The sequence below is a fragment of the Pteropus medius genome, unplaced genomic scaffold (assembly GCF_902729225.1).
Source record: "Pteropus medius unplaced genomic scaffold, Ma_sr-lr_union100, whole genome shotgun sequence".
NCBI lineage: Eukaryota > Metazoa > Chordata > Mammalia > Chiroptera > Pteropodidae > Pteropus > Pteropus medius.
Window position 1 is genome coordinate 21,236,925 of NW_024350319.1, and position 26,319 is coordinate 21,263,243.

At 40.6% G+C, this 26,319-nt stretch overlaps 1 protein-coding gene across 1 annotated transcript in view; it reads right to left on the reverse strand.

Moving 5' to 3' along the window:
- The window catches only part of TGFBR3 (transforming growth factor beta receptor 3), a 179,380-nt gene that overhangs the window by 31,830 nt on the left and 121,231 nt on the right, over window positions 1-26,319 (reverse strand). The window contains exons 5-12 of the mRNA XM_039838819.1: window positions 17,606-17,789; window positions 13,014-13,182; window positions 11,195-11,342; window positions 6,046-6,235; window positions 3,871-4,196; window positions 3,300-3,452; window positions 879-1,019; window positions 547-705 (exon numbers count right to left, since the gene is read on the reverse strand). Of these exons, the coding sequence (XP_039694753.1) occupies window positions 547-705; window positions 879-1,019; window positions 3,300-3,452; window positions 3,871-4,196; window positions 6,046-6,235; window positions 11,195-11,342; window positions 13,014-13,182; window positions 17,606-17,789 (1,470 nt within the window). The remainder of the gene's footprint in view (window positions 1-546; window positions 706-878; window positions 1,020-3,299; window positions 3,453-3,870; window positions 4,197-6,045; window positions 6,236-11,194; window positions 11,343-13,013; window positions 13,183-17,605; window positions 17,790-26,319) is intronic.

A 26,319-nucleotide genomic window follows, 5' to 3' on the forward strand; every position in this document is an offset into this window, starting at 1 on the left:
AGGCTATGCATGATTATTACTGTTAAATATAGGAACTAGTTTTAATAAACTTATAGATACCTTTAGATGACCTAGAAAAAAAATGTCATGAGATACAGTAGCACATAGCATTCCACTATGTTAATGGAATGCTAGGTGCTACTGTATCTCATGACATATTATCACATATTTAAAAGATAATACGTGAGATGGTCTGAAATATTTCATGGTTAATTCTGACACTGCAACTATTGAACTATTATTCCAAAAATGCTAAGGACAAAGCAAGGACAGAGCTTTATTAGTAGAATTCACACTGACGATGATTTTAAAACGTTTGTCTATAAAACATTCTCTCTATTTAGGATAATCTAGCAAATTCTGAAATTTCCTACTTTGCTCGGAAATCAACCTGGAAGCATTTTCTGAGCCAAGCCTTCACCTAGAGCTGGTCAAAAGCTGTGAGGAGGAGCAGGAAGGTCTGCTCCAGGTGCTTTTAGCTCATGCCCCAGGAGCTACTACAACTTAGCACTAACCTGAAGGCCAAGGCTAATGTTGGAATCTCACCTCAACATAAATGTGTCCGTTCTCTGTCACAGAGAAGACCCCCTGGGAGGGCACCAGAAAGAGGTCAGTGTTGTACAGCTCCATGCTGAAGGTGATGTTTCTGTTGGGTGGGTCCTGGAAGCTGCTGGGATTCCCCACCTGTGGCAGGCTGCAGTTAAACTGGGGGGGGAATAGACAAGAAGAGATAAATCATAGTCAAATGAAGGATGAAGGCCCTGTAGCTTTATGAGCTTTGGCCTTTATCAACTAATTTTTCCTCCAATACTTCCTAACTAAAACTAGCCAAAAAGATAACATCCTCCACAAATTACCTACTGCAAAGAAACACATACCACCACAATTTCAGGTCGGCTAAAGAGGGAAGTATCTCCTTCATCCATATCTCCTGGAAATCCATTATCACCTGACTCCAAATCTTCATAACCATCTGGCCAACCACTACTATCCCCAAGGGATGGAGCCTGTATCACAATCTAAAAGGCAAAGAAAACACAGGCAATGTCATAAAAACATGAAATCACACGTATTTGGTTCTACCTCACAGACACACAAAAAATACTCCAAGTTTGCTTAGCATTTTATCTTCGCAGAGATGAAAAATAAAGAGAAACCCAATGCATGTTCAAATTAGGATGTGAACTAAAATATGTATCTTCCTTTATGAAAAAATACAAATAATTTCAAACAATAAGAAAACAGTAGAAACTAAAATAGGGTTGAATGTGGTTGTCAATAGGCTGCCTGTACTGTGGGGGAGGGGGCTACTCTTTACATTGAAAATTCTAAGAAATAGAGCTGACTAATGCGAGGAATTTGGTTTGAGTTAGAAGCAAAGGATTTAATGTTTACTATTGAACCATTCTCTCCTCATCTTTTCTCTTCTGTACTCCTCTATCTTTTCCCCATTTCTTCTCTAATATCTTTCTCTATGGTATATAGATGCACAAAAGAGCATCATGTTTTATTCCATGACAACCTATCTTAACACTGGTTGAAATGATTATTCCTAGGTTAGTTCTAGATAAGATGAAAATACTCACTTAAGGGCCATGACTCCATAAATAAAGTCCTAATTTCTCGTATATGTAGGGTAGTCATGCTTTTTGAATATCTTGCAAAACAAAAATATACAGTAAATCTGACAGTTACTAAGAAAAATTATAACTGGAACAAACAACTAAACTATTCACTGAAAGGAGCAGAATGGGAAGAGAATGTAGGAAAACTATCTCTCTATTATTTATCAAATCCTCAGAAGAAAGTATTGATGCAATGATGAAAGTATTGAAGCACGTATCTAGGATATTGCTTACCCTAGTACCATCATCATCATCACCATAACATATACATATAAGAAGGAAAAGTTTTCAAGGGCTCACAATATACCTTTTTCTTCTGAGGCAAATGACACTTTTTTTTTTTTTTACTTGAGAGATTACTGTAGACTCTTATTGGTGTTAATTTAGACACAAGTTTAAAATTCTCGAATCAAGTACAGTATATCAGTAATATGGCATTTATTATATCTGGAAAAACTGGATAACTGCAAGAAAACTGATGTTAGAATTGGCAGGAAGGTGTCATCAGAGAGATCAAAGGTTCATAAAGTATTCCAATAACAAAAGGAGATTAGCTGAACCAGCTTGGTGTAGAGAAAAGATGAGTGGAGGAGAGGTCAAAAAGCTGAGTTCAGTAATAGCTCTGCTGTTAGCTAGTTCTTCAAATCTAAGCAAGGAATTAAATTTCCTCACCTGTGGAATAAGGAAGTTGAATGAGATCATCTTAGGGTTCTTTCCAGCTCAAACATTCTAAGACTGCCTGAAGAACAATAAACTTCAACTCACTGGGAAGAGAGTCAGGCCCCACATGAGCCACATTGACTGGAGTACCTGATCACCAGTCTTTTCTCCGAATGGGTCAAGCGTATCTAACTACCCACAGTGGAATGAATGAGAATGAGTATTCCTGCCCCTCCCTGTCCTATGCCAAAGCTATGAGCATACACACACCATGTCAAATCTGGACACAGGAATCTTTAAGCCTTATTTTTACCATCAAAGTATAGCCTGAACTGCAAAATTAACACTATAAAGCTCTTTTAAGATAACACTGTATAGTCTTTTAATATTCACTGTTCCTTCATCTCTGCAAGAATAGGTTTAATCTGAAAAGATTTAGTGTCTTTCTTAGAGGTAGAGAGAGATTTAATTTCTTGAAGGCCCCTTTTGGACTTCTCTCTTTTGGCTCTTTGTTCATGAGGGAGGGAGAAGTCCTCCTACTTCTCGGTAGGACTCAAAGGAGGCTAGAGAAAACAGGGATCTGATTAGCTCATTTGTGTAGATGTTCCCACTCATAGCCCAAAGTCTCGGATTTTATCTTCTTAAAGACCAGGCCATCTGATCCTACAGCTTGGTCAGAGAGATAGGTCACAATTACCTTGTCAGTGAACCCTCTGTAACCAGGAGATAAAAGGAGAGGTGGAAGAGATGACCACAAATGCTCCAACCAAAAAAAAAAAAAACAACAACAAAAATAAAAAACAGAGGCTCCCAAACCCCACAAATTCACCAATGGAGCAAATAAAACAAAAAACTTCAGTGTCAAAGTACATCCCATTTTTTTGAGAACTGACACTTGGCTTTGTATATGTCCTGGGGCATATGTCTCTCCTCATTTTCACAGAAATGTTAAGATTAATTTTAGGGTGATAAGGCTCTGGCACAAGGCCAAGCTTTGGTTTGGAGAACACTCACAGAGTTATAGTAAACCACACCATCAGGGGCTGACCGCCGGTGCCGAGTACCACAGCCGTTCAGGGGAGACTCCAAAATGAAGTGTGTGCCATTCATCCTGGCCTTGCAGGTAGGATCCAACAGGGTGACCTCCACCCCCAAGTAGCTGTTGGCCTGAAACAACAACCACAAAAGACATAAAAAAAGGGAGCCCACAGGCAGTTCTGCAGCATACAGTTAACACATTTTGCCTGGTCTTCCAAGTAAAGATTGCTGAAGGCCTGCATTCCTTCTCCCCTCTTACCTTTTCCCAGCCTACCACCTCTCAACAGCCCAAGGATTGTGTTTGTTGGCCTTGGAAATTCAGTAGCAAAATATTGACACACGAGGATCTGGAACCCCCCCCCTACTGAGAACAACAGGAACCGAGTGAGAATTACGGCCAAGGGGAAGTGAGCCCATCCAACTGAGAAAACAGTATCAAGTCTCTGGAGTCCAAAAGTGAAAGAGCTGGGGAAATAACTAACACATACTGGGGCAAGATGGAGAGGGAAGTGGCCTTCTCTTCTCTCCTTGAAGAAATTGCACTGACCTGAAAAGAATCTTTTTCTACAGCCACGATTATCTTCTCATTGTCACATTTGACTGACAAGGCAACATCTATGCTCCCTTGCACCTCCTCAGGCTCTCTGGGACCAGAAAATAGTCGTAAGCTGGGGATGACAGGGTCTTTTGGCTGGAGGATCCCATCTTCTCCCACTTCCTTCTGGCCTCTCCTGGGGATATCCGGGAAAGGAAAGGGGAAACCTCCATTCCTGCCTCCCCCTCCCTGGATGGGTGGGTTGTCCAGGGTGCCAGGGTCCAGCAGGATCCGTAGCTCAGGAGGGATGGTATGGACTTCTTCATCTCTCATCTCCTCTGGTGGTGCAGAAGAAAGCAAAATATCATCAGCGTTTGATGCCAGGCCATAATCATCATTGTTGGAGGCAAGAACAGGAAGAATTAGCACAGATTGGGTATGTATAAAATTACTCTTAACAAGTAGTGTATGAAAGAGATGAAAGTCTGGAAGCCTGAATTCTAGTCCTAGTGTTTATTTTACCTGAGTGGCTTTGGTCTAATGGCTTACTTCTCTGTGCCTCAGTTTCCCCAATTTTAAAATTAAGAGGTTGGATGAGATCAGTGGTCCTCAACTTTGACTACATGTTAAAATCACTTTGGGACCTTGAAAAAAATGCCCATGCTTCACCCCAGGCCAATTAAAAAACTCAGCCCCTCTGAAGTGGTACCTAATCGTTAATATGTTTTAAAGCTCCCCACATGACTCCAATGTATAGCCAAGGTTGAGATTAGATGATTTTTAAAGCTCTGCAAACTGTAAAAACCTATGATTCGAATAAGTTGTGTGGGACAATATTAGTTCATTCATATGCCATTGAAATAATTCCCTTGAATCTAGAGATTCTTTAGAAGAGTTTCTCTAAAGATTTCTTGAAACAATATTGGTATTTTAAGATTATTTGCTACTTCCTTTTTGGCTGCTAAATTCTAACATGTGCCTGGGCACTCTGGCCTTTTAGAACCCGGTCCTGAAGAAGAAAAGAAAAAGTTGCTTAGATTTTTTCTTAAAAAGCTGCTTAGTTACTTATTCCTTCAAAGAAATAGGCATATTTCCATTCAATGAAAACTCAGTGTTTTTTCATATTGTCAACAATTTAGAGGGAGGGGGGAACAAAACAAAACAAAAAAACCTTTCCCCAAGATTCTCTGCATCCACTCTCCAAAGCCAACTGATGCATGCTTGAGGTCAATCCATCTCAGTAGGAAGTAAAGATGACCAGTGGACATTAACTCTCCTTCAATACTATCTTAATGAAAAAGAGCACAGCTGTATGAGTCCAAAAGAAATCAGAGCTTTCGGAGGGCTTTTTCATTTGTACTTCGACAAAAACCTTCGCGATATGTCTCTGAGGTAGGTCCTACTGTTTATCCATATCATTGAGGAGGAACAACCTGAGGCTCAGAGGTTAATGAACTCCCCCTATCCACCACCACCACCAAACAGTAAATAAAATGGCAGAGCTGGAACTTGAACCTGCACTCCTAATCTTCATTCTATTGGCACTGCACTCAGTAGCGGTAACATGGGGTGAGAACACAGGTCTGGAGATCAGAAAACTTTAAACTGAGTCTCACTAGCTATAAGACTCTGGAAAACCTCAAGAACTTACTAAGCCTCTGCTTTCTGCTCCATCAACCTGGGGTAATAACCCATACATTCCCTCTGGGTGAGGATGAATGAGAAATCTGTTCATGTTGTTTGATCATACCACTTGGTTGAGAATGAAAAAGCACATCATGAGTCCCCATGACTATTTTCATATAAGATACAGCATGACTGAGGACTTCTTTCCTGCAGTCCCAATTCCTCTGTATCTCAGGTGTTAGAAAAGAAGCCAGGCTACTTTATCCTTATGTAATCATAGCGAAAGCAATCTATAACAAAGTTCTCCGACATGCAATCAACTCTATATTACTAAAGCAAAAACAAAAAAACAAACAAAAAAACCCAACTATATTAAAGATAGCTTCCTCGAAATAATCTATTAGAATTCTAGATAACTTTAAGGTTTACGGTAAAAAGCAGTTAATCAAATCATTAAAATCTGCACTAAAAAAACACCACCACATAGGCTGAAAAGCTTTCCTCATTGGAAAGCTTCATTTGAGAGATATTTTTAATACAATTTTAAAAAATCATACTTACCATTGTTTTCAAGCTGAAGGTGAAATCTATTAGCCACAGGAGCCACTGTGTATGATGTCACTGGACGATAGCCATTGTCCAAGGCCCACTTGATCAGATTCTCTTGAGTTGAAGGAATATCATCTCTTACTGATTTGGTCATTATCATGGATCTCTCACTCTCTTTCCCAAAGCCAATGCTGTTAGGAGCCTAAATAGCAAAATTTCACTTATGAGTCAAATTAAACAGTGCTTTAAATAATTGGAAACAAATAAATTCTATACTGTATATGAAGGAATTATCTATTCTTTTAATCCTTATTCTCCTTGGACTAAGAACATTATGTGAAAATCTGTTAACAACAGATTAAGAGAAATCTATGCATGCTGTTTGATCACATCATTTGGGTTGTTACATAGATAAAAATAGTAGCTATCTGCTAAGTATATCTACTGTGTAACAACAGAGTCAGTTCAATGTTTCAATTATTAACACACACTCACCAAATATGTATGTATAGCAAATTTCTCCTTAATTTTACTTAAAATTATGTATGAAGTATACATATGTGCATGTTATATTGACATATACACACAAAAAAAGCCTGTGTTTTTACTTCCTGCACCCTAGATTTAAATGAAAGAAGGCACAAGCTAGTTACTTCAGTAGTAACTAGGAGACTATCTCATCTTTGTAACTATTAAGTTCCATATGGTGAAACAAGCAATGTTTATATTTCATTTACGATTTATGATCTATTTAGCAATCTTGTAATTGTATTCATCTGCCAATCCTATTAACTGAATATGCTTAGATTTTATGTTCTAAATATTAATTAAGTTAGGGTACTGTGCCTCTAAATATCAATATTTCATCCAACAATACAAGTCAGCCTTAAAATTTGCTTTCACTTGATAATCACCTACAAATTAAAACTGACTGACAGAAATCTTTCCAAGAAAGGATATAAAAGGACTCTGAGTAACCAGGACATGGAAGGTAAATTTCCATATCACCTTCTGACTCCTACAACAATGATCCTGTCAGATAGTAAGAGAGCTGAATGATGCAGAGGGGACCCCAAAGAGAAGGCACTACATTTTCAACAACTGCTCCAACAGGGCTGGAAAGCCCTTCCAACATGCAGATTATGGCATTTTCATGCTGTATAAAAATTACTTTAATTTCCATGCCCAATTATTTTCCTGCATACATGTAGCATTTTCCCTAAATTCCTCATTGGTTTCCCATTCTGTTTACCCCTAACATGACTAAATAGTAATCCTTTCCCACTGTAAAACCATAGAAGATTCACAAGCTCTAAGTTCTCTTAGCCTCTTTGGTTGTGGGACATTGGCTGAGGACATAGAATTTTCAATTCAAAGTTTAAAGGGGCTCACCCAGTATATTTTTCTATTACCCAAAGCGCTTATCTGAGGAAAATCCACCAGCCTGGCCAGACACACGAGCATATATGCAAAGGAACCAGAAGGCTTCAACCAAGTTCTATTGCTATTTGCAAAAAACTCAGCTCCATAGGTTTAGAATATTCTCGCTCCTACTCTGATTCAGAGGAAACACCTTAGGGGAAGGAAGGGTTAAAAAGGGAAAGAAAGAAAACTAAAATGAGATAAAGAAGGATCCAATTTATTCTTAGAACTTTTTATTCATTTAGTCAACAGCAGTTTCTGAGACACAGCTTCTTCCAGCCTTGCAAAGCAGCATGTCGTTTTGATTGGCTGGAGTTGCAATACTGGCCTAAACACTACTACTTGGCCTCATCTGCCCTAGTCTTTCATGTTGTTGGACAGCTGAGAAAATACTGTATTTCCAGAATACCATCATCATAACTGCCACCTGTCCTTTTTGTACCAATATGGAATGATTTTGTTTACACCTTTCCACATGAAATCCAGGAGCTGTCAGTAGCACTCATTGATTATGCCTTGGGACTTACAAGGCTAGAAATCTATCCACACGTTTGTAAAGCAACAAGGCTCAGGACAATGGCAACAAGTGGTTCCTAGCAATGAGTGCAGTCTGCACCTGTATTTCTGGGAGTCCCCAGGCTTTTCCGAGGCCTGAGTGTAGCTACTCCAAGTGAGAATGTTCAAGGGGGTCTTCAAACACCACCACCATCTTTCCCACCTATATCTTCATGAAGGATGATGAGCTAAGTAAAATCTGAGTGCCCCCACATCCTCCTCCACCAACCAACACACACCTGCATCAGAACTGCTGGTGTAGGGGAGGGGACCGGGGAACGGTTGGTTAGAGAGTTAGTGTGTATTCCTTCTGGGATTAAAAAAAAAATGTCTTCCAAGAGCAAGCCAGCTATTGCCAATCTCAAAGTCCCAAGGCCATATGAAATAGTATAACAGAAAATTTCTAACACATTTTCTCCATCTATTCTTTTATGTTTTGGAGGTTCTTCCAAAATGTGACAATGTACGGTCCATAAGGGACGTGAAGAAAAAGCCAGAGTTAGACTTGGCAATGTAGATACTTCTGGTACCATTCTTGCCCACAGCAAAGTTTTTTGCATCTCTTTGAAACATTCTGTCATTTGGAGGCTACATTCTGCCCATATCCCATCCCTAACACACACACTCCATCCATGTATAATGGGCCTCTTCCTTAAATTTACCCTATCAAGTTACTTACACTTCCTTTAGTAGACATTTTTGTTTTCACTTTGTTTAGAGAAGTTAATTGCTCCTATAGACAAACTTTTAAAGAGTTGCTTATGGAAAGAAGATGAACTACCTTTTTATGGCACATGTGCACTGTGCTAAGAGCTTTACGTATGCTATTTTATTTAATTCCCCTTGGAAATATAAGAGGATAGGTACTACTATACTACTCCTTTGTGAGAGAAGGGGAACCTGAGGCTCACAGAAATTAAGGTAGCACATGTAGCTGAGAATTCGCCACATGTGCTGAGTGCTTTAAATCAGCAGTCCCCAACCTTTTTTACACCAGGGACCAGTGCTCTTATGAGAATCTAATACCCGATGATCTGAGGTAGAGCTGAGGTAGTGATACTTGTGCTGGGAGCGGCTGCAAATACAGATGAAGCTTCTCGGCTTGCTCGTCCGCCGTTCACCTCCTGCTGTGTGGCTCGGTTCCTAACAGGCCACTGACCACTACCGGTCTGTAGGCTGAGGGTTGGGGACCCCTGCTTTAAATGAAATACCCAGTCACACTTGAATGAATAAATGAATGAACGAATGAAAAAATAAACTTCACTGAACTTCACAAGCACTCTCAAAGTAAATGGTATCATACCCATTTCACGGGTAAGGAAACAGGCTCAGAGTTCAACTGGATTGCCCAGTATCAACTGGGAGTAATGACAATTGGAGATGGGCACCGAAGCCAGGATTCCTTCCACTCTACCAACATTGTCTTTAAAGGAAATACTAGAAACAAGGTCACTATTAGCCATTTCCCTCTTTCTAAGCGCAGTCAGAATGTATGCCTTTATATTAGCAGGTAACTTTCCCTCACAGCACAGTCAGAATTCTCATTTGAGGCAGGGAGTTAGGAAATCACAAAGCATGAAACTGATTGGGGGAATAAAAAAGAACATCATGAAACATTACCTAATTGTTTAGTAATGTTGTCATGCATTGTCCAAAATTGGCCTGGAACAGGAGTACAGCCAAGGAGAGAAATATAAACAGATCTTGCACTGGGATGGGTAATCTCATTTCTAGGCTGATTCATATGAGAAGTGGGGATACTCAAACTGAACTCCAGGACTGCCACGGACCAGGCACACATACTCGGGGAGAGAAAGAGCCATTGAAGGGTCAGGGCTGAAAGAACATTACACAAGAACTCCAGCAGAGAATTAAAACGTACCGTATGTTTTTGCCTTTCAAAGCATGATTCCCTTTCCTGTTTTTGTTATTTTGAAGTTAAAAACATTTGGTTGGTGTGCCAGGCAGCAAAGGCTGCAGACACCTCAGGTCACCATCATCCCTCATGCCATGCCAGGGAAAACAATCAAAACATCTCTGACTTTAGAAAATCGTGGCTGAGGCTTTGCGCTCAACACCAAATTAATGTATCACCATTACATATCATGGCTTATTGGGATCCTCTCAAAGTTAAAAAAAAAACCACAGGAACTTGAACCAATTACTTTAAATTAAGATGTGTATGCTTATGGCTTTGCCTGCTGCCTCTAGTGGATGCTTGTACATGACGTTGCCTAGGGGACCACTGACTTTGTTCACTGCTATATCCGGCAAAGGTGTCAGGAAAGAATAATACCAAAATCAAAAGCATCCTTTTTCCTAAAACGTTGAAAACATAAAACCCACTCCAATTGATTCAATGCAGGTACTGAAAGAAGAATTAGCTATAATTTTTTTTAAAGAGTGCACAAAAATTCAAGCCTGTAAGAGAGATGCTAAAGAGGTAATTATCTTCTTAAAAATGAAGAAGATTTTTAACATTCAATATAATTCACTCCAATATGCTGTCAAATAGTTATCTCCCTAAATGTATTTGAAAAAGATTTATTTTACCAAATTTCAATATTCAACTTTTCAGGAACTAGTTGCTGTTTGCCTATCATGTCAACCAGCTAAGCTTCTTCAGTATATTCTCTTCATGAAACATATGCTTAGGGAACAGGCTGGAGGGACTTCTCTAGTGTCATCACACTCACCTCTCCATTCTGTAAATCTTTTTTCAGTATTTCACTCTTAGAAGTTAGAAGCAAATGAAACGATATGTCAGTATCATGTACTTTTCTCAAAAATCAAGAGTATGGGCCTTACAGGACTCAATCATGAAAGGCTTAATTGTGTTCATTGTTTTACTGACTATGACTGAAAAGTACATTAATGCATTTCAGGAATTTCACAAATGAGGCTGAACTTCAGAGGGGTTAAGAGACTTGCCCAAGGTCACAGTTTTTAAATGGCAGAGTCTGGACTCAAATATGGGTCTGTCTTGACCTCCAAGACCATAATTTCAACCACCACTCTGTTCACCCTTGTCAGGAGAAGCCAAGGAACAGGCTATTTTGCAAAGTGAAAAATTGTTGAGAGGGCTGAGAGTCCAAAGAGGCAGAAATTTTACAATAATAACACATATAAACATGGCTTAAATTATTGCCATTCATCAAAACAAATAAATGCTCAACCAACTTACAATAACTTTCAGGTTTCCCTTAACATCGAAAGATTTGATAACCCAGTTGACAGACTTTTTGCACTTCAAGATCAAGATGAGATTTTTGAACACCTCAGGATCCTTTCGAGAAGGTCTTATGTCAATTATTATATCCACCTGGAAGGCACTGTGAATGGAAAACAAAGGCAGAGTTAGGACCCAAATGCCAGAAAGTTGCAACTATCTCCCCTCTTCCAAGTCTTCATGTTTCCAGTGTCTGGCCAGTTGATTAAAAAGCTGGAGTCGATCCCAGGCAAATGACATGTGCAAAACAGATTGTTAGTGCACACATAACAAATGGCCTTACATAACAATAGAAAAATATGCCTGCTGATAATTAGCCACTAAATTTTTTTCTCCTCTTTAGGGGGGAAAAAAAGTGGTTACTTAATGCAGCCACTGTTTGAAACGAACTTGAACAAACCAGAAGAGTTTACTTTAGAAGCAGAACTGTTGCTTTTTCAACCTTCAACACCTTCAAAGCTTCAGTGTGTAACTTTCCAATATGTTATATGTTCAAAATCCTTCAAAACCAGAATGGGAAGCAGTTTGGTGAGAGGTGGGTGGCAGGGAGGAGATAGGCATGGCAGTAAAAAAAAAAAAGGAAACTTCAGAATAAGAGGCAAAAGGCTAGAGAATTTCTTGATTTATATAAGGTGTGCTTAAGCCATTAACATTGGCTACAGAATCATATCTGCATTTACTTTCCCAAACTTCTGGATATACAGTTATTAAAATAAAGAAAACAGATGGTCAACCAAGTGATCACTGGAAAATTGATGAAAAGAACCCAAACTTCTAAGAATTCGATATAAAAGAGAATTTTTACCAAACAATAACATCTCTGTCATTCTGAATTTAAAGGAAAGTCTTTCTTTCTATCTTGGTTTTACACACTTGAAAAGTATAAAATGAATGATATACTCAAATGAAGCCTTAAGCTTAATATCTAAGCACATTTCTCAGATGGCTTCTATTCTCATTCCCTTTTAATTTTCCACAAAATTATTCACGTGGGACAGAAAGGGAACCTTACCAAAACTGATCTACAGTTTATTCGTCTTTGAAATCAAGATTAGATTAGAATTTTAACTTTGAAATCTCTCTACGATATAAATTTATCTTTTAAATCATTAGTTCACATGAAATGCAGGCTGCAGTGGAAGAAGGGCCTACTTTTCCCCTTTTTATTTCTTTTTTTTTTTTAAATTCCATATTCATTCTTGATAGGAAGTGTTAAATTTCCAGTCCTGGGGAAAGAATAAAAGGATGGGAAAGGGAGAACAAGAACACAAGGGAGAGGCAAGTTATGGCCAATGGCTATTTGGTATGTCACTGTGAAGGGCCACACCCCAACGCTCACACACGCATCACTTTAAAATAAGCAGTTATGAGTGCAAAAGTGCTCTGATGACACTAGGAACAGAACTTTATAAAAACAGAATGCTAGTAACAATAATTGTGTTAAAAGGCACAATTTGTAAGTTTCTTATCAGAGATAACCTCAGTCAAGGAGATAATGATGCAGCAAGAATGACTGTGTCCTATTAATTAGTACCAAGAAGTTCAGAATAGGTTTCAGGAACTCATCTGAAATACAGGGGATCTAGAGACAGATGCAGAAAATAAAATATACCACTGCTATCCTTACTCCCTTCTTCAAAGCTTCCGTGAATCTCACCCAAAGCATCAATGGCTCCCTCCCTCCTGCAAAGGGAGGGCTGCACCTCTCCCTGCCTCAAGTCAGGGAAGATCTTTATTTTCATCTCTTCTCAGTTCAGAACACATACACACTCACCTGTAAGGGTTAGAGTTGGGGGTGATTAACTCGATGATGTGTACTTCCTTATCCTGGGGCTGGCTGGATATCACACACCCTTCTGCTGCTTTGGGCTGAAGGTACTCAGCAAGGTAATTGAGAGAGAGAAAATTCTTCCCTATGTTGCATGTGGGAGGGAACACTTGATCTGAAAGTAAAGAAGCACAGGACAACCTGTCAAACCACTGAGCTACATGGTAACCAGTCTCTAAGGAAAGAAGGTGATGGTGACACTGAGCAAGTGAGGCATCCAAGGAACCACAGTGCTAAGGAAGGGCCTTAGGCCTCCTCAACCGCTGCCCTGGAATACCACCCTCTGGTCACCTACTGATCAACTCTAGTGACGTCTTTTGGTTTAAATCCTCGCCTTTCTTGTTCTCTGTGAAACTTCTTGGTCTTCATCCATTTCTTCTGACCTATCTTTCAGTCTCTTTCACTGGTTCCTCCTCCTCTGTTCATCCTTTAAATACCAGTGGTCCTCCACCTTCAGTGCACATCAGAATCCACCTGTTTGGAACTCATCCCCAAGAGTTTGATTCAGAAGATCTAGGTGGGGCCTCAGAAGCTTTCTTTTCGAAAGCTCCATAGTTGATCCTGCTATAAAACCAAGGCTAAGAACCTCATTTCCTTCTTCAATCTTCTTTTTGTCTCATATTCTTCTAGATGATCTCAATTACTCCCAAAGCTTCAAGTTGTATCTAGATCGTGACTCCTTTTCTGAGTTGCAGACCTATATTGGTATCTGTCTACCAAGCACCTCTCACTTAAAAATCCACTAAATATTTCACAGTCAGCATATTCAACACTGAATCTCATTATTTATCCAATTCCCAGATATGGTCCTCCTTGGATATTTGCTATTTCAATGAATAGGAGAACCAGCAACCTAATTAATTCTCTGGCCCATCATGTACAATTAATCATTCTCTCATATTTATTCTTCACAGCACTTTATACTCCGAAAACCAAAGACAGGAGTTTAGGCAGCACAGTGAAGGCAGACTTTCACTCTTTCTCACAATCCTGACACAGACAACTAACGTTTCTATAGCATTTTACAGTTTACGAGGTGCTTCAACAAACATTGTCTCATTGTGCTGAGGGCTGCTCATCACCTTGACCAGGGAAAGAGTCTGAAGATACTCCCCCAACGGCACATGCCATTTACACGGCACTGTGGTTGATGGGATTTCCATTCAGCGGTTAAATGTTTAAACAGAACTTGAAACTGCTGGCAGTGTGACAGCTGGGAGCAATGTCAAGGAAGTTCTAGGTGCAGCAAACTTTTTTCAGCAGGGGTAATTAATCAGAGCCCTGGCACTTTAATGAAACAGACTTCTGCCCTTTCCATATAATGGACAGGATGCCAGGGTTCAAATTCACGTGCAAGTCTCACTTAGAGAAGAATCAGCTGAGGAGGTACCAAGGTTGGGATGATACTACCCTCCCCTGAATCCCACCAAACTTGTACACATTGTGGCAACAGGGCTCCATGTGCCCCCCCTAGAACAGAGGGGATCAGAGGAACTCATGAGACCCCCACTTTGAGGCTCATTCCAAGAGAGCTTAGCTCTGAACTCTGCATTCTTCCCTAATGACCCCCTCAGAGAGAAGAGGCCAGGGCTCCTCCAACTCAGGCTGCCGGAGCAGCCTCCCCCCCACATCTGCTGAGGGTTTTGCCAGATGAGTAGGTGAGGAATGCACACTCTGCAGCTGCAGCCCTGCAGATGCCTCCCCCAGATCGCAGGATGGAAAATAAGAATGGGGTGACAAGGCTGAAATTTCATAAAGAATTAGAGGTTGTGTGGATGGGCCAGGGACAGGCCAGTCTGGAACTCAAGGATCTAGACCTCTTGGGGCTCTGGCCTGCATATCCAGTTCACAGCGGTGCCTGGTTTGCATCTGGCATTTAGTAGGTCCATGGTATAGGTTTCCTGGATGAACAAATGCTGATGTGAGATTTGAAACTAATAACAGTATTTACCCACGTGTGACTTTCCTAAGCCACCAGTAAAGGTTTAATTGTTTAAAGTTGCTGTTATTAAGGGCTCAAGTCCCAGATGCCATTGTCACTAAGTTGAATAAGCTGATCACTTTTTGTTGTGTGTGCATGTGTGGGTGAGTGTGTGTGTGTGTGTTTTCCCCAAATGGCCTTCCACATGCCTGGCATCAAAACTTACACCAACTGCCAAGTGGAAAGGAAACCACAAAGGGGAATCCCCGGGTAGAGACCTGGCGTGTTTGGGGTTGGGCAGGGCGGGGGAGGGGGAGCGTCACATGCTTATTTGTATTTTAAGAAAGGATTGACAAATGACTTTGAGACCTTGAATGATATACTCTAAGAGCCTGGGAAGTCACACAAACTCCTCATTTTCCTGCTGTGGAAACTGAGGCTCCAGCGGTAAATCAGACTCTTGCTTGAAGCGTCACAGTTAATGAAACCAGCTGGGATAAGAGCCATAAACTCAATTCTTCCACTCTAGGTATACAGGTGAGAGCAGTAGTTCTCAAACATTAGTGAGCATCAGAATCACCTGGAGTGCTTGTTAAAATACAAATGACTAGACCCTACTGCCAGAGTTTCCAATTTAGTTGGTTTGGGGTGGGCCCGAGAATTGGCATTTCTAACACGTTCCCAGGTGATGAGGATGCTGCTGCGTTGGGGACCACACTTTGAGAACCACTAGGGATAGAGCAAAAAGAGGCTCATAGCCTGGGGTCCCTGGGTTGCAGAGTAGAGAAAGGTCAGGTTCTGGGAAGCTAGCCGATGAGGCGTGCTCAGAGGAGTCTGATCCATGGTGATAAACAACATCACCTTGTGGTCCATCGACCTAATCAAGGACTCTCACTTCCCCTAGTTGCTCCTCTTCATGGTGTGGGCTGGTGGCTTATACCTAACTGGTGGCTGACATCAAGTTTCAGGGGCTCCAAAGGTTAACCAAGGAGTTAACCAGTTTTTTACTGGACTGGACACCAGCTCCTTTAAGTTCTTCCCTAGCCCAGTGTGTGGCCTTGGGGAAGTCACTGAATACCTCATTCAAACGGCAGGTGATGGCTGTGTACGGGAGCTCATTCACTGTCAAGAGAACAGAGTCTAACATTCTAAATGTTACTATAATACATTTTCTTATTCTAAATAATTCCAACGGGAGTAATAGTCATTCTTTCATGCTACTAGAATTCTGTGTTAGAAATGCAGACCATTAAAAAATTTTTAGAAAAAAGAAAGAAATGCAGACCATTGGCCAGGGCTTAGAACCTTTGTTAAAAGATATTTTTAATTTGTTCCAATGGGACTTGACTTCTCACGAAAATTTAGTAACGAACTTCAACTTTTTGAACCCAACTCTCTTCTAAAACTCCTTCTCTCTTTACTCTGCTAAATAAGTCTTTCCAATCAGGTGGCTCACTTTCATTTTTAGGTTGTGCTTATTTAGCTAAGACTTAAAACACAGCATCAGGCAACAGGCATTAGAGTCAAGAGTCCGAAAACTTGGGTTTGAGTTCTGGCTTTGCCAGTTGCTGGTAATATGGCTTTGAGCATGTTAAGCTTAACCCTCCACTAACCGCTCTGTAAAATAATGGAAATAATGGTTTCCTCCTAGGATTACTAGTGGGGTTAAATGGTGTGGGTGCATGTGAAAGAACCTCATGTGGCTTCTGCATACAGAACACACACTAAAGGTGTCCACCTTTCCTGCATTTGTCAAAGAGCCCAAATTCAAAAAAGGGCAGTAACCTACCCTGCGTCACCATACTGTCTATGGAGGAAGTGGCAAATGCTGTAAAATTCAACAGAAAGCTGATGGACGCTGAAAACCTGGAATGCAGTTTTCACACAATCACCTGGCTATACCGAGGACCCATTCACAAGGGTGGTTATTTCTAGTAATTTATGGGAGTTCCGAATATACATAACTAAAAATAATGAAAAAAAGTTATTTAAAAAAATAATACACTTTCAAAATTGAGTCATTGGATATTTATATCCCTCTGCAAGGCAAAGAAATTAAAATGGGCTATCTCCTACCAAGGCAATACAGTTTCTTTCTCCAATAATTACCCTTGCAACAGACCTTAGTATTAAAAACATATTCAAACACTTTTCCTCTGCTATTTCCAAAATTTAACTGATGTCTCGAAATCACACACTGACACTAGATTCAAAAGTTTACAGAACAGTAGGTAAGAGGAAGCTCTAACTGTTGACCTCCTTCATGCCAACGTTTATCACCTCCTTCCCACATGTGCCCTCTGCTTCTAGCCCTGCACTCAGTTCTTCTGACTCCTGTGTATGGATGTCTTCTAAATTCTATACCATAACCTCCTCCTCCTCTCTCTCAACCAGGCTACTCTCCCATTTTTCACTTGAGGTTTGTTTCCTCAGATGGAAAATTGGAAGGCGGGGACATGGGGAGAACAGACCCCAGTGATCCCTCAGGTCCCTGCCAGCTCCAACATTCTGTAATTATAGGATTCTTTGCCCTAACCACCTGGTCTCAGGAAAAAAAAAAAAAAAAACCACCTGACTGTTGTAAATCAGCCATTATTTGAAACCACGTAAAATTTACCTTCTCCCACTTTAATATAAATGTTTCGTGCTATCTTGAGTTCGGTGAATGAAGTGACCGCTCCGTACTCCTTTCGGGCCCAATTTAACAGATGCTCATTTCCATGGGGGAAGTGCCTTTCTTCTGCTTCTGCTGACAAAGAGAAGTTTCCTGATGAAAACTGGACCACAGAACCCTCAGACACCTAAGGAAAAGAAAATTGCATATTTAATGTGGTACAGTCACCTGGAGCTGAATCATAATAAGAGAACACTTATCAGACAACTAATGGAGATTTGTCAATCCAATCTCTTCCCTTTGTTATACAGGCAGATTATCTGTTTTTAGCAGCTGATTCAAGAAATAATCTCAAGGCTACTTCTCCCTGCTAATGATAAACCTATGATGCTGGATGTTCCTTTGAATTTTTAAAGATTAAAAAAAAACACCTCTAAAATGACAGACTACAGAGTGCATTGTGAATAATCACAAGCATTATCACTGCTATCTTCCAGATATCTAAACTGAAGGTTAACCTTTCAAGTAATATGTTTCAAAAGTCAAGTGAGAAGTCTTGGTGAGTGCTGTCATGGGCTTGTGATGGGCTTCAGGATCAGAGCAGGTGATCCCAAAGTCCTGCTAGCAAGTGAACTTGACTGCCAAGTCTTCCACCACTGCAGCATCATCACCACAGGGACACAGCAAGAGTCCCCATGGTTTATGTTCTCCTAAGCACTGAGATAAAAAGAAACTTTAAATCACTAACTAGACACTTAATCTTTTAATTAAATTACTATTACTGACAAAGAGGAAAAGTACAGGGTTATAAGATATTATTTTGGCAGGGGTTAGGAGTTTGGGCAGATAAGAACTTCCTAAGAGAGTAACATTAAACAGAGATCGGATGGTGTGTAGGTATTTGAAAGTGCTATGTAAACAGAAGCCATAAGTAGAAGACTTCTGATACTAAAAAAAAAAGGCTAGAAGTTGCCAGTCTCCTACCACGCTACATTACTTCCTAACAATGAGATGAATGTGTATTACAGTTTATTTTGTAAGACCCCCAAATTCCCATAGATAATGAAGTCAAGAGGCTATTAGAGTCATCCCAATAAAACTTTCGGGATGATTTATGCAAGTCCCGCATTCTTGCTGAATGTATTTAGACCACAGTACTGACCTAGCAAATCATAGTATACATAATTAACTCATACAAAGGAGAAAAATTCTCATTTTATTGCTGTACTGAAATCACATTTAGTTGCTGGTGAAAATATGCGTGTCATCTTTATTGGCTAGCATTTATAAAATAACTGATTTTATCAATGTCAGGGTGAAATGTGAGCAAAAAGGCAAACTCCCAAATCATAAAACTATAAATATCTTGTATTAAATTTCACATTAACTATTTATCATTAACAAAAAAGCAAGCAGGTTCTAAAGAGGTTCTAAATAGCCAGACTAAAAGCAAGTTAAGGGCAAGGATTTCACTTACAACTCTATCGCTTACAGCAGCATTTTCAACCTTAACGCATATATGAAATAGTATTTACCTTAACTATTGTGCTAGGCATTAATATTTTCTATTCAATTATATATTCATATATTTTTTAAACACTGGGAAAGAAGTATTTCACCAAACTGATGCCATAACCTAGTAATGCTATGGTCTCCCTTTTGGCTGAAAGCTGGAAGCACCTAAGAAATTCTAAATATCCTGAGGCCCAGGCCACACCCTAGATCAATGAGAATCTTTGGGGTGGGACCCAGGCATCATTAACAAGCTGGCCGTAAACTATGGCCACTAGCAGTAGTTATCATTTATTGAACACATATTACGTATTATGTACCACAAAGTGCTATCATGTGTGATAATGACATTTGCTAAATCACCCGATGCCACTCATAAGCAAAACCAGTGGGGACGGTTTAGTTTCAACCTTGTTTTGACATGGCCTGTATAAGAAAAAACCCCTGAGCCATTTACCTGCCAAACAATAACCATGCCAACCAATGTATAAATCCTCTGAGGCTTAGCTACTCACTGACACTGAACTTCCAACAATGTTTATCTGACTTTCTGACTTAAGCACTGTAGTAAAATCTTTTCACCGAAAAGCACTTGCACTAAAAAGTCATTTTTATTATGCCTGTCACCGAAGAAAACCACAACAGTCCAGAGGCCTTTGTCCCACTGCCAGCACAGTTCTGAATGCTTAGGCAAGCATCCCTGGATGTTCTGTTCCTTTTGTTCTCATCCACGTTACGACCATAAAACACTTGAGTTTTAAATATGCTATACATATAGAGAACATTTCTTCACAGTGGAAGGTGGGATATCACTCCAGAACATTCCAGAGGCAAGAATGTGAACAGTGTAAATAAGGGAAGAAATAGGGAGCAACTTCGGAATGTATCCTAAAGTAATTGAAAAGGGATACCATAGAATAGCTGGTTCTTCACAAAGGGGCAGCTCCTGGCTGGCTGATCCCTCCACGCACCATCAACCCTGCTCATCTATCATCTCCTAGGCCAGCAGCAACAGGATCGCTCACTCTGGGTTGAGGAATTTGGAAAAGGAGCTAACTGCCACTCTTCGGGCACATTCCAATAAGAAGAAAGCAAAGCTGCCAGGGGCAGTGAAGTGTCCCTGACTGTAGGTCAGTGGAAATTTTCTGCTGCAGCAAGGAAGTTAGACAGCATTCCTGCTGACCACCAGTTCTCCTGGCTCTGACAAAGCTGGATGCTAACGAAGGCCTCTCCTAACTCCTACCTGTTTTAAAAGGTGTTATTATTCCCACCTGATCCTTAGGAAGACCTGTGAGGTAGCTATTGTGATTTCCCTGGTAGAGTAGAGGAAACCTCAGAGAAGCCTATGGCCCACCAAGGTCAGAGAATCAGCACAGGGGCAAGATCAGGAGACTTCTGACTCCTGGTCACAGATGGCCTCTACTTGAACCCTTCCAGAAAGGAGACCTCGCTAGCTCCCAAGGAAAAGATCTCTATTCTTACCGTTCTTATTTTCTACCTGTAAGATGTGCCTTCCACTTACTTGTCTGAGCTATGCCTTCCTGACCAAAGAATTTCTTCTTCTTTCCTCCATGAGATAAGTCTTAAAATGTTTGAAGATGTCACGTGACCTTACTCATGACTTCACTTCTTTAGGGCACCATAATTGTCACATCTCCACCAGCAGGGTCTGAAATGCGGTGCCCGGGACAAGACTCAGGGTTTTGGGTGTAGCCCAACAAATGTACTGTGATGGTTAATTTTGTGTGTCAACTTGACTGAGCCAAGGAATGCCCAGATATTTGGTCAAACACTATTTGGAGTATTTCTGTGTGTTTTTGAATGAGATTAACATTTAAAAATTGGGAGACTAAGTAAAACAGATTGCCTTTCCTAATGTGTGTGGGTCTCATCCAATCACCTAAAAGTCCTGAATAGAACAAAAAGCTGACCCCCTCCTGAGTAAGAGAGAATTCTCCTGCCTGTTGGCCTTCAGATTGGGACACCAGCTCTTCTGGGTCCTACAGCAGCCTGCTGGCTTTCTAACTCAAACTGAAATATCAGCTCTGCACATTTTGAACTTGCTAGCCCCCATGATCATGTGAGCCAATTCCAGACATAAACCTCTTTCTACATATATGGGGACACTGCATAAGGCCCAAGATCACATCAGCTTTTATACTGGCTAAACTCTCCTATTTTCTCATATTCGTTAATTTATGCTTTAAACATACATCCAAAAGATATTTACTGAGTACCCACCTACTCTGTGCCAGGCACTGTTCTAGGTGCCGGAGATATAGCAGAGAAGGTGAAAGACAAAATTCCCTGAACTTGTGGAGCTTACAGTCTAGCAAGGAAGCTAAAAGAGCAAAATAAATAACAGATATAATATAGTAAGCAGTGCTATGGAGCAAAATAAATTGAGAGAAGAGGAGAGGGGTACTATACTTTTAAATTTTTGATGAGAAAAGTCTAACCGAGAAAGTCACTGAGCAGTTAAAGACCCAAAGGAGATGAAGGAATGATCCACGTGGATGTCAGAGGAAAAGCACTTGTGGTCGAGACAGCAGTGAGTGGAAAGGTCTGGCGCGGGGAAGGAAGAGCAAGGAGGCCAGTGTGGCTGCAGCACAGCGGGGCGGGGGAGGCGGGCGGGAGAACAGGTCAGAGAAGTCACAGAGAATACCAGTAGGTCCAACAGGACCTTGCAGACCATTGTTAAAGACTGTGTTTAGTGTGGGTGGCATGGGCCACCACTGAGAGGTCATTAAAACTCCTAAAAAATGTTTTAACGGGATCACTCTGGCTGCTGTGTCCCGTATGGACTGAAGGGAGACAAAGAACAAGAAACCAGTAGTAAACTTTTGGAATTATCCAGGGGAGGAAGAGTGGCAGCTCACACCAGGTAGGTGGTGGTGGAGAGACGAGTATGTAAATCCCCCGGTCTTTAGTTTATTACATTCAAAGCTCTTCGCGTCCTTCCCTTACACTAGTAATTCTTTTAATATAAAAACAAAGGCTTGTATTTATTCTTTAGGTCCATATTTTAAGTCTTTAGAGACCATATAAAAATCTTTATTCTATTAGTTGTCAATATCTCTAAATTCCATATTAGTGCCTTCTACATGTTTATCTAAATCCCTGGGAAGCTGAATAAGACCAGGTGGAGGTCTGCGACTTACAGGTACTCTTCCACACTGACCCGAGCACATAAAACAGCACTTCCTGGGGTTCCAGGTTGTTCACCAACTACAAAGAATCCCCATGAACTGTCCTCATTTTGTCTGTAAGGGCATCATGCAAGAATCTGTCAAGAGCCCTACTGAAATAAAGACACGATATATCGATGTATTACTTTAGCAGTCAAAGCTTTAGTCCTGCCTAATCCTCACGGTTTGGTACCTCTATTAGATTCTGGTTCAGGTTAAAGTCTGTGGAAGAATATAGATGTAAAGAAGTTAGCAAAGAAACAATGAGAGGGAAAATAATATTTTTTTTCTAATATGAGAAAGGGTTAATAATCACCATTGCAAGGAAAATAAGTACATGAGTGAATATGAAATTCTTTTTTTAAAATGTTAAGAGCAAGGATTTTCTATTTGGATAAAATGGCAGAAACTTTCCAGAGCTGTTTATTCTGTCCACCATCCTCTACCTAATTTGTAGGTCCTTGTCATGCTACCAGCCCTATTTCTGGCCCTTACATCTCAACCAAACTTTCAGTAACCTCCTACCCTCCAAGCAATTTTGTCTCTCTCTATTCCTCCTCCACACTGTCACCTGAGAGACCTCTCTAAAAAGTAAACACATGATGATGCAGGGTAGCATCTTAACTGGCACATGATCAGAGAGGAACTCTGCTCGCCCCACTTCCAACCCCCTCCCCCACCACGTACCCAGGACTTGCCATATGGAATCATTCAACATGGCAGAACACACTATGCTACTTCAGGCTCCCTGGTCTTTCTTATTCCTGCTCCCTACCTAGACCACCCTTCCCCACCTTGCTCATCTGGTAATTGCTCCTTATCCTTCCACAGGTATCACCTTCTCTGTGAAACCACCAAGGCTCCCTTTCTCTCCTCCAGATGAAGCTGCCCACTGTGCCTTGCACAAACCTCATGTTAATTGCACTATTTATCAGCAAACCTGATAGTCCTGATAGTACACCCTTGAGAGCCAAGAAAGCACTTGTTCATTTTGAATCTCCTGGGCCTGGCACTGTGCTTGGCACAAAGCAGGGGCTCAATAATTGCTTGTTGAATGAAAGCTCAATGCTGTTACTTATAAGAAAGGATATGCCATAATTTCTTCATTCCCGTAACCCTTACTTCCCTCACTGCCCAGGAAATGATTATTCAGGCTTTAAAGCTAATGATTTAATTTTTCACCCAATAATTCCAACTAAAAACCAATTATTAAATCATTTGGTAGTTCCATGTCTTCCCCCAGAATCCACTGAACTTTTCTTCTGCTTGCTAATTAAAACCCAATCTTCTGACATTCCCTGACATGACAAACATCTTCCTGTGGGAATGAACATAGCACTGAGCTCCAAGAATCCCAATCTTTAGCAAGCATCTGTGGAAGGGACAAATGTGAAGCTCTTCACTGTCCAACAAATCCCAGGTTACTTAGGATCCACACCGAGCCACCTCCTTTCCTGAATGCTCTCTTCCTACTTACAGCATGCACGACATTTGTGTTTTAAATTCTAGTTATGCTACCAGACTTTTTTAAAGAGCAGAACATTACTCTATCTGCCAGTGCTGGGAGTTTTATTACAAGAACTTACGGCTAGGCAACGAGAGCCAAGTTTATTATTTTTTCTGGATCAGATTCAACAACCTTGTCCAAAAGAGCAAGAAAAAAGCAAAAGAGGCAACCAGCCCTTTTGTTTCCACACCTGCGTTTAAGCTTTAACTCTTAAAGTCCTAAGCCAATCCACTGAAGCCTCCAGATTAATCTCCCAAGCCTGAGTGAAGTGAGCAAATGCTGGCTCCTGGGTGCAGCCACCATTTTCCTGGAACTGAGGTTCTTCGTTTTAGCACTTATCTCAGCACATCAGCTGACTCAGAGGCCTGGCAGTTGCATCACAGTCTCTCCCTGGGCCGCCCCCAAGTTGCTTTCATCTTCAGAGAGGAAGAAGAGAGGAGCTTTGCTGAGGATAGTGCCATACTGTAAGGCCTCACCTAGTCCCATCCCTCTCCTCCCACCTCCTTGACCTCACCCCGATCAACAGTCCTGGTGAAAATGCAGGCCATGCTAGATCACAGGTGGTAATTAAGTCTCCTCTGAAGTTTGACCTCACCTCCTTCAAGTCCACGCACATGTTACCTTCTCAACGGGGCCTATTTAAAATTACAATCTAACCACCCAGCAGCCCCAACTCTAGCAATCTTGAGTCCTCCTAAATCCTTACATGCTTTACATGTTCTTATTTCTACGGTAAAGTATAGTATAGTATAGTATAGTATAGTATAGTATAGTATAGTATAGTATAGTACAGTATAGTATAGTACAGTATAGTATAGTATTAGTATAGTCATCTTCCAAACCACTATATAATTTACTTATTTAAAATGCTAATTGACCATCTCCTCCCACTAGAATGCAAGCTCCTTCAAAGGCTAGGATCTTAGTCTGCTTTGTTCATGGGTATGTCCCAAGCACCTAGAACAGTGCTGGGTATGGAAAAGACACTCTATAAGTATTTATTTAATAAATGAATGAATCTTGAGGTCCAATGAATTGGCACTGCTTACCTAAAGTTCTGTGCTAAGAAGGATTCTGCGGTCCTACTCAGGACTAGTAGAGAAATGGCAATGATCAGTCATGTGTCTGCCAGCAGCTCAGGGCTGTCGCTGCTCTACAGCTGTTCAATATAATAGTCACTAACCACATGCCACCACTAAGCACTTGAAATGTTGCTAGTTAAATTGATCTGTGTTGTAAATGTAAAATATATAACAGACTTTGTACTATGTCATACAGGCAAGAAGAAAGTTTTAAAATCTCAATTATTTTTTATTGATGACATGTTAATGATATTATTTTGGATATACTGGGCTAAATAATATATGCCATTATAATCAATTTCACTTAATTTCCTTTACTTTTTAAATTTACTAATAGAAGATTTACAATTATCTATATGGTTTGCATTTTACTTCTACTAGACAGCATTGCTCTAGAGCCTTCTCCAACATGACCCTAAGGAAGGGTGAACTGATAATGTCCATCTATCCACCCATCTACTTCTTGGTCTGGTCTCGGAACATAAATCAATGTTAAGAAGACATCTCAAGCCCAATGCTTCCCAAAGCGTGATCCTTAAACCAGTATATCATAGACAGAAGTATGTTAAAATGCAGACTTTGCAGTTGGGTAAGAATGTGCGGTCCAGGAAACTGCATTATAACCTCCATGCCCCATCTCTCCCATGATTCCAATGCATACTTGATGATCACTGCTCTAGATCATCAAATATTACTTAAACTCCAAATAGTCTTTGTAAAGCACGAACAGGATTGCTCAGAGAACAAACAAGAATCCTCTCCCCTTGCACTGGTTAAAAAAAAAAAACAAGGCAAGAGGGAGAGAGTAAAGCCAAGTCATAGATGGAGTCATCTTCTTGCACATCTAAAAAGAAAAAAATTGAGCCTTGTGAAATAAGAGGAGCCATAGCTCTCCAATGATATAGAAAAGCCTGCTGAGATCTCAGAAGAAAATCTGTTCCAGGAAAAACACACACACACACACACACACACACACACCACCACCTGCCACCACCACCACCTTCCCACCCCCCCATAGCTCAGCTGTGGTCCATGTGGAGCTTGAGTTATCAGTCGGGTGAGCGCCTGCTATTCAGGTTACAGCCCTGCGGGGCTGCTCTAACTCGCAAACCCTATTTCACACATTCACATGACTTTGGCATTAGTGAAAGTTCAGCACTTCCACAATCGGAATCGGCTTCTGTCCCTCTTTTGTTCTGCCCTACACCCAACTTCTATTATTCCCAACTTCTATTATTCTTATTCCCTTTTCCTGATTCTTGCACACAGATAAATCTCTTCTGGAGTTGCCTACTTAGGAAAATAGAGCAAAACAAGGAAAACAAATGAAGCCAGGAAAAACACATTGAATTTCAGAAGCACCTGTCATGCCAAGTATTTGCTAATTCAATTCTAGGGGGAAAAAAGATACACAGTAGACTAGAATAG